The sequence below is a fragment of the Citrus clementina genome, unplaced genomic scaffold, assembly GCF_000493195.1.
Source record: "Citrus clementina cultivar Clemenules unplaced genomic scaffold, Citrus_clementina_v1.0 scaffold_5, whole genome shotgun sequence".
NCBI lineage: Eukaryota > Viridiplantae > Streptophyta > Magnoliopsida > Sapindales > Rutaceae > Citrus > Citrus x clementina.
This window is the reverse complement of record NW_006262201.1, coordinates 2,578,109-2,587,822: the sequence shown is the minus strand read 5'-3', so window position 1 is coordinate 2,587,822 and position 9,714 is coordinate 2,578,109. Positions and strand designations below refer to the sequence as shown.

General features: G+C 36.3%; 1 protein-coding gene across 1 annotated transcript; it reads left to right on the top strand.

Moving 5' to 3' along the window:
* The first annotated feature begins 5,154 nt into the window (after positions 1-5,154).
* LOC112098451 (putative disease resistance RPP13-like protein 1) lies at positions 5,155-9,714 on the top strand. Its single transcript, XM_024184841.1, has one exon. It carries the CDS (start codon positions 5,318-5,320, stop codon positions 9,686-9,688), a length of 4,371 nt encoding a protein of 1,456 aa, XP_024040609.1. The 5' UTR covers positions 5,155-5,317; the 3' UTR covers positions 9,689-9,714.

Here is a 9,714-nt window from a genome sequence, read left to right as displayed (position 1 = left end):
TAATGATCATATGCAGTAAACAAATAGAATGAAGTAGCAGACTGTGGCAAAGTGAATAGCGGATCGGCTGAACTTTTATTGCACAAAATTTGGAAAGATTAACGTGGGAGCATGAATGGAGTCCGCACACTAAATAATTTGTTAATAAGAAGATAAAAAACAACTTAATGCCGATCACGTGGGTGATCATAACCGAGCATGCATGCGGATTGCAAAAATAAATATTGTAGATAATAGCAAGGCAAAAAGGTGATCCCTGGCCAGAGCTGCGCAATTTCAAAATTTCTTTTCATTTGGAATTTATAAGTGTACATTTGAGAGCAGGCAGCACGGCTAAAAGCGAAAATGTATGTGCATCACGAGGATCTGTCTCGATATATTGTATTAAAAGTTTAGTTGAAAAATATGAATTCTAAATAATAAGAAGAAATTTTACTCTTACAACACAGTGAATCATGTGCGATTCAAACTTTTTTAATGTATCATAGACAAAATCTATGCTAAAGATATCGACGTCAGAAAATTAAAAATAAAAATTATACGCACAATTTAAACAGAAAAACTCATCAAATTCTGAACGAATCGAGAAAATACCAAACACTCAAACCAAATAATTGTTTCCTTGCATCCCTCATCCCTGGTATGTTGAATTGTTAACGAGCCTAATGCATGAAAGAAACAAAGAAGAAAAATTTTAAATTCTTCTTTGTTACAACTTCTGATTTGTACACCAGGGCTTGACCCACGATTTTAAATTTTTGAGGCTTACTTTATAACGTCACTGCAATTAATTAAAGCAAGGTGACAGCATCATGTCGACACTCTTCACCCGCACAGTTTACCATACACATATACCCATGTCGCCATAAAGATCGAAGACGACAGAGCGATGAAGACGACAGAGCGAACGAAAACAAAACGCCAAGGGCTGCTAGATGTGAAAATAGTCAACTAAACGTCAAAGGAAGTCGAATTCACCAATGTCCATTCCATGACAGACCGGCGTTACCCGCATTATCAAAGGAAGTCTTCTTTGGTTAATTCACCAATGTCCATTTCCTAGAATGCAAAGTTTGCTAAATTACTGTTGGTGAACCGGCGGGTACTGGCTTTCATTTCACTTTAGTGTAATAATCATGTTTATGTTAATTTTTGTTTTTAGTATATTAAATATGTACTTTTAACAAATGAGTCGAATTCCTGTTGATCCAAAAATTTTTATACCTTATTTCAACACAACAAGAATATAATCGATGATATATATTGTCATTATCAATACAATTATTAAAAAAATAGTGTACTTTAGTAATAAAAGAGAGATTAATTTTTTTTATTTTAGGTTAGCGAAGGTAAATACATTCTAATTTCCTCCTTATTCAATAATTTATTTTTCTTTATTCAACATTTGAAGAAAGTAAGAATGTTGATTTTCTTAGTTTAGAAGAAGAATGGATAAACTCTCTTCAAACTTTTGAAATGAACATGAAAAGATGGTAAGAGGAGAAAATGTAGCTTTATTCCTAAAATTTAAGATTAATACAAGGTTCATTACTTTTGTATTCTTTCTGAAGTAGTGCTTAATTAATCATGTTAAGCAAAGGCAAGGTTATTGGTTTGGCTTTTATTTAATTTAATATGTAAAGCAAAGGCAGGATCTTGAGCTCCTCCAATTTTATATTTGTGGTGGGCGCTATTTTTCCATTTTAACTCTCGTGGTGGGTTTTGTCTAATTGATTTGTAGACTTGCTCGACCTTTCACAATCACAAACTCATTCTGCTGTAATTGACTTTCTTATTTGCTTTAATTTTCATAAACTCCCCCCCCCCCCCCCCCCCCCAACACCCCCAAAAAAAATATAAAAAAGTGAAAAAAAAAAAGGCAAACATCCGAAAAGCAATCCCTATGGGATCCTTTAAGTTGGGGGGCAAAAAGTTAAGTAGCTTTAGGAGGGATTTAATTGGTTGGTCTAATAACCATGAAGGGGTGGAGATTATAAAAAAAAAAATAATCCCAATAAAAGGGGAAAAGGGGATGGACAAAAAGGGGGCATATTTAGACTATTTAAACACCAAAAAAATGGCGTTACCCCCCTCTTTTCTTAGGTGTCTTTGCTAAATCAAATTTAATCAATTAACGTCTATTTTTTATGCTTTAAATATCTAATATATTGTTTCTTTTTGTAGAAATAATATATTGATTCTTGGTAGGTTTACAACATTCAAAAGTATTTAAGTTTGCTTCGTCGACATACAACGTAAACAAATAAATAAGCGCTTTATTGTATCATGGAAGCATATTTGCTTAATTCATGTGCATCATTCGATTGGTGGAGGCAAATAACATCTTAAGAAAAACAATATTTATAACGTATCTTGAAGTAAACATTAATTTCTTACGGTTTATCCTTTTTATTACACTAAATTTCCACTATTATTACAGTCATTTTCTATAAGAGTACGACTATTGGCACCCCTTCATTAATCTTATAAAACTCCTATTATACTACAATTACATTTGAGGACAAATATAAATAGAATTAAATCATTTATATTTTCTTTCTCTCTTCATTTTATTTTGCTTGCACAATATAAATATCTTTTATTATCATTAAAATAATATGAATTTAAGAAGCAATCCTCTAAGCCAAAACAAAATTCTTGTAATAAACATAACAACTTAATTAATTAAGATACAATACAGTAAAAAAATAAATTAAATAAAATTTTATCCTACTGCAAATAATTTTTTAAGATTCTCAAACTAATTGCTAAACAAAAAAATTTATAGGTGAGACAAAATTGCATTAGACCCATAAAATATTAATTATTTTCTAAGTATAATGTTTTTCTTATTTTTTTCATATTTTTCTTTAAAAATTAAATAATAAAAAAATTTGAAGAGAGGAATATAAATATTAAGATTAAAAAAGTGAGAAAAATATTAGAAACTTAAAAATTTATAAATGAAAAGAGTGTTCATATAAAAAATATATTATAATTTATTTTAACACGACATTAAGATAACATGATAGTAGGAATTACCATTGTGATTCTTAAAAATTGTTGTAAAGCGAAGGTTCGGAGTGGATACATTCCATTTTCCTCTTTATTCAGCATTTACCCGGACACTAGGTCAATGTTGCTGGACCCTGCAAATATCAAGGTGCAATTTATTATATTCATGGTAACGAGTGGTGGTGACTGGTGATTGGTGAATTGCTCAATTATTAAGGGGTCGTGGGCTCTGTTTTTATTTTCACTTTAGTGGGATAAACAACAAGTCGAAGACTTGCTACATGCATTTTGCTTGACCCTTCACACTTACTGCTCAATTTTCTTATTTTGCTTTTCGAAACTCAAAATTCTGTTTCTTTCTTTGTCCCCAAAAAAAAAAAAAATGTCAGTCATTGGAGAGGTAATCCTTACTGCGTCTGTTGAGATGAAATACCAAACAAATATTACCAATTTGTGAGATGAGATACAAGTATTTGATGACATTCAGCAAACTTTTTACTGCCTCTTTAGCAACGTAAAAAAACAAAAGAGCGTGAAATCAAATCCTAAGAATTAAAATCTAAAGAAAAAAATGCATCTTTGTTTTTTTTTTACTCAATAAATTGATTGAACTTCATTCTTAATTGCAAATAGTGACAAGTTAAATAAATTAATCAGCACCACAATTAGTAAATATTAATACCTCAAGTTAACTTAATGAATTAAATAATATCTTAGTAACGATACATTTTCATCAAAATTAATTAGTCTTACAAATTCATCTTACAAAAATTGTGAATATTAAGCGCAATACCTCACAATAATGTGATGCTAGTGATATATACAAATAATTACATGTTTGCTTATTGATTAATAAAGTTAAAACAAAAACAAATAGACCCTCGCTAATAACTTTGCAAACAAACCAACCCCACCATTTCTTTTGAAAAAGAAAAAAAAAATATAATCAGAGGATTTCTACTTTTCTCTTTGTATCACTGTTGTTTGATTCCATATAATGTGTTTAGAAACACATGCATGCGAAACTTGCTAAATTATTGGTGATAGTACTGTCATTTATTTCATTTAGTGTAATAATCACGTTTTGTTAGTTATGTTGGTAACCTACTAAATATATATCTTTAAAAAATGAGTCGAATTTGTTTTATCTAAAATTTTGTTTTACAATAGGAATATAACATTTCGATACGACTTTGCATTGAGATTAAAAAAAAAATGTAGTGCACTTGTAGGAATAAAAAGAGAGATTAAAATTGTTTATTCTAACTTACTTTTATAAGTAGAAGACTTCTACAGCAGCGAAGATGGATGCATTCTATTTTCCTCCATATTCAACTTTTTTTTTTATTATTCAACATTTGAAGAACTGATAGACTCTCTTCAAACATTTGAGATGAACCTTAATCACAGTTTTGAAAATCATAAAGAACAATATTTTGAAAATGTTAGCTGAGTAGATTTTAGCATTAATTAAGGTTCTACTCTAAGTCGAAAATGTGTAGGTTTTTCTCTTATTATTATTTTTAAAATTCTGTCATTGATTCTTGGTGCACTCATGTCCAGTTCGTCAAGGAGAAGACAACAAGCGTGTGAAGCTTGCAAAATTATTGATGGTGGTGGGGGCTGGCTTTATTTACACTTTGGTGGAATAAAGTGAAGCTTGCTAAATTACTGGTGGTCGGAAGGTTATTTGTTTCCCCTTTCATCTTCACTTTAGAGTGATTTCAATTGTGTCTATTTGTTAGATAACATATGAGATGAATAAAGTAAAATGTCTCTAAAAAGAAACGTTTTAGGAGTTTTGAAAAAAAAAATATATAGAGAGGAACGTTTTGATTGAACTTGGTTTATGAGATGAAGGTTCTAGGACATAGACACTGGATTAACTGCTCGACCTACGAACTTGGTTTATGAGATGGTTTCGTAACAAGTGGTGATGATTGGTGGGCGGCTAAATATTAATGGGTCGTGGGCTCTGTTTTTCTTTTCTAAGCTGCAAGGAACAACAAGTGGGGAGACCCTTGACACATTTTACGTCGTATTTTGCTTGACCCTTGACACTTAATTACTAAGCATTTTCATTTTGCTTACCAAGTGGTGGTGATGAGTGAATTGCCAAATTATTAGTCATTGGTCAATAAAGTATCAACGCGTGATTTCTACTAAGCTTGCTGGGCCAGACCCTTCACAATCACAAACTCATTCTGCTTAATTATCCATTTTCTCATTCTGCTTTCCATAACCCATAATTCTGCTCCTTTCTTTCTTTGCAAAACCAAAAAAAAAGAAAAAGAAGAAAAAAATGTCATTCATCGGAGAGGCAATTCTTACGGCGTCCGTTGATTTGCTGGTCAATAAGTTAGCTTCGGAGGGGATTCGGCTGTTTGCACGCCAAGAGCAAATCCAAGCCGACCTAAAGAAGTGGAAGAATATGTTGATGATAATCAAGGCGGTGCTTGCTGATGCTGAGGAGAAGAAGACTGATCAGTCTGTAAAGTTGTGGCTTGGCGAGCTTCAGAACTTGGCTTTTGATGTTGAAGACTTGCTGGATGAGTTTCAAACTGAGGCTTTCCGGAGGAAGTTGCTGCTTGGAAATGGAGATCCAGCTGCGGCTCATGATCAACCCAGTTGCAGTCGTACAAGAACAAGTAAGTTTCGGAAGCTCATTCCTACTTGCTGCACCACTTTTACTCCACAATCGATTCAGTTCGATTACGCCATGATGTCCAAAATCAAAGAGATCAATGGCAGATTTCAAGATATTGTAACACAGAAGGACTCGCTGGGTTTGAATGTAAGTTCGGGTGGGAGGACCACAAAAGACAGGAAAAGGCGAGAGACAACCTCTTTGGTGAAGGAAGCCAAAGTATATGGCAGGGAAATCGAAAAGAAGGATGTTGTTGAACTGCTGTTGAGGGATGATTTAAGCAACGATGGTGGATTCTCCGTTATACCTATTGTAGGTATGGGTGGGCTGGGCAAAACCACTCTTGCTCAGCTTGTCTACAATGATAAGCAAGTGGTGGATCATTTTGATCTCAAGGCATGGACTTGTGTCTCTGATGATTTCGACGTTATCAGGCTAACAAAAACAATCTTAACATCCATTGTTGCTGACCAGAACGTAGATAATCTCAACTTGAATTCACTTCAAGAGAAACTGAATAAGCAACTATCTGGAAAGAAGTTTTTACTTCTTTTAGATGACGTGTGGAACCGGAATTACCATGATTGGGATCAACTCAGACGTCCCTTTGAACTTGGCGCACCGGGAAGTAAAATTATTGTCACTACTCGCAATCAAGAGGTTGCTAAAATTATGGGTACTGTTCCGGCTTATCAATTAAAGAAGTTGTCAGATAATGATTGTCTAGCTGTGTTCGTTCAACATTCATTGGGGACGAGAGATTTCAGTTCACATAAGTCACTGGAGGAAATCGGCAAGAAGATAGTGACCAAATGCGATGGCTTGCCCTTGGCAGCACAAACGCTTGGAGGACTTTTACGTGGGAATCATGACAGAAGTGAGTGGGAAGATGTGCTCAGTAGCAAGATATGGGAATTACCAGAAGAGAGATGTGGTATTATACCAGCCCTTGCAGTGAGCTACTATTATCTTTCGGCACCTTTGAAACAATGCTTTGCATACTGCTCATTGTTTCCAAAGGATTATGAATTTGAAGAGGAGGAGATGATTTTATTATGGTGTGCCTCGGGTTTCTTGGATCACAAAGAGAGTGGGAATCCTAATGAAGATCTAGGTCGAAAGTTCTTTCAAGAGCTACGTTCAAGATCTTTTTTCCAGCAATCAAGCAACAATAAATCACGATTTGTGATGCACGACCTTGTCAACGACCTTGCTCAATGGGCTGCGGGGGAGATATACTTCACAATGGAGTATAACTCAGAGGTTAACAAGCAACAAAGTTTTTCCAAAAATTTTCGTCACCTGTCATACATTCGTGGATATTGTGATGGCGTTCAAAGGTTTGAGGACTTGCATGATATCCACCATTTGCGAACTTTTTTACCAGTAGCATTGTCAAATAGGTGGCATGGATACTTGGCTCGTAGCATTCTCCCCAAGTTGTTCAAACTCCAACGGTTGAGGGTCTTCTCTTTGCGTGGATATTGCCTGTATGAGCTAACGGATTCAATTGGTGATTTGAGGTATTTAAGGTACCTCAACCTATCTGGAACTATGATTAGAACTCTGCCTGAATCAGTCAACAAGCTTTACAATTTGCATAGTCTTTTCTTGGAAGATTGTGATCGGCTGAAGAAGTTGTGTGCAGACATGGGAAACCTCACCAAATTGCATCATCTTAAGAATTCAAATACGAAGTCGTTGGAGGAAATGCCAGTAGGAATTGGTAGATTGACTAGTCTTCAGACGTTGTGTAATTTTGTTGTGGGAAAAGACAGTGGTTCGGGGTTATCAGAGCTAAAGTTGTTGATGCATCTTCGTGGGGCACTTGAAATTTCAAAATTGGAGAACGTAAAAGACGTTGGTAATGCGAAGGAGGCTCAATTGGATGTAAAGGAGAATCTTAGAGAATTATTGCTTCGATGGACACGCAGTACCGATGGTTCATCTTCAAGGGAGGCAGAAACTGAAATGGGTGTGCTTGACATGCTCAAACCCCATAAAAATCTGGAACAATTTGGTATCTGTGGTTATGGAGGTACAAAATTTCCAACATGGTTAGGAGATTCCTCATTCTCAAATTTAGTAACACTTAAATTTGAAGATTGCGGCATGTGTACTGCCCTGCCGTCAGTCGGGCAACTACCCTCTTTAAAGCATCTTGAAGTGCGTGGAATGAGTAGAGTAAAGAGTTTGGGTTCAGAGTTCTATGGGAATGATTCCCCGATTCCTTTTCCATGCTTGGAGACTCTTCGTTTTCAAGACATGCAAGAATGGGAAGACTGGATTCCTCTTAGATCTGGTCAGGGAGTTGAAGGGTTTCCTAAATTGAGAGAGCTTCATATTATAAGCTGTTCTAAGCTGCAAGGAACATTTCCAGAACACCTTCCTGCATTGGAGATGCTTGTAATTGAAGGATGTGAAGAATTGCTAGTTTCAGTTGCAAGTCTTCCAGCTCTTTGCAAATTTGAAATTGGTGGATGTAAAAAGATTGTGTGGAGTAGTGCAACTGATCATCTCGGCTCACAGAATTCAGTGGTTTGTAGAGATACATCAAATCAAGTGTTTCTCGCAGGGCCATTGAAGCCGCGAATACCAAAACTGGAAGAATTGGAGATAAAAAATATTAAAAATGAAACACATATATGGAAGAGTCATAACGAATTACTGCAAGACATTTACTCTCTCAAAAGACTGACGATTGACAGCTGTCCCAAACTTCAATCCTTGGTGGCGGAGGAAAAGAAAGACCAACAACAGCAGCTCTGCGAGTTGTCATGCAGACTTGAATATCTAAGATTGAGTAATTGCGAAGGCCTTGTGAAGCTGCCACAATCATCGTTCAGCCTCAGTTCCTTGAGAGAGATAGAAATCTGCAAGTGCAGTTCCCTTGTTTCCTTTCCTGAGGTTGCTCTGCCTTCCAAGTTGAAGAAAATTCAGATTAGGCATTGTGATGCACTGAAATCGTTACCAGAGGCATGGATGTGCGACACCAATTCGTCTCTCGAGATCTTGAGTATTCATGGTTGCCGTTCGTTGACATATATTGCTGCTGTCCAGCTGCCACCGAGCCTCAAGCAGCTGAGCATCAGCGATTGCGATAATATAAGGACTTTGACAGTGGAAGAGGGTATCCTGTGTAGCAGCAGCAGCAGCAGAAGGTACACCTCATCTCTTCTCGAGCACGTAGAAATTATTAGTTGTCCATCTCTGACATGTATATTTTCAAAAAACGAGTTACCTGCCACGCTTGAGTCCCTTGAAGTTGGCAATCTACCTTCGTCTCTTAAGTCCCTCGTTGTTTGGGGATGTTCAAAGCTGGAGTCAATAGCAGAAAGGTTGGACAACAACACATCTCTTGAAACAATCAGTATAGATAGTTGTGGAAATCTGGTGTCCTTTCCCGAAGGGGGATTGCCTTGTGCGAAACTCAGGAGGCTGGCGATATCTAATTGTAAGAGACTAGAGGCCTTACCCAAGGGAATGCACAATCTGAGCTCTCTTCAAGAATTAACAGCAGGAAAAGGAGGTGTGCTTCCAAGCCTTGAAGAAGAAGATGGCCTTCCCACCAACCTTCAGTCACTTAATATTTGGGGTAATATGGAGATTTGGAAGTCAATGATTGAGCGGGGACGGGGATTTCACAGATTCTCCTCTCTGCGATATCTTTTAATCAGTGGATGTGATGAGGACATGGTGTCATTTCCACTAGAGGACAAAAGATTAGGGACCGCGCTTCCTATTCCTGCCTCTCTAACGTCTCTGGAGATTTTCAATTTTCCAAATCTGGAACGCCTATCTTCTTCAATTGTTGATCTTCAAAACCTCACTGCATTGCGACTCCATAATTGTCCCAAGCTCAAATACTTTCCGGAGAAGGGCCTGCCTTCCTCACTTTTGCAATTACAGATCGCAGGATGTCCGTTGATAGCAGAGAAGTGCAGAAAGGATGGAGGACAATATTGGGACTTGTTAACTCATATACCTCATGTTGTAATAGATTGGAAATCCGTTTTTGGCGATTAACACATAGGACGGCTGAAATATTTTAT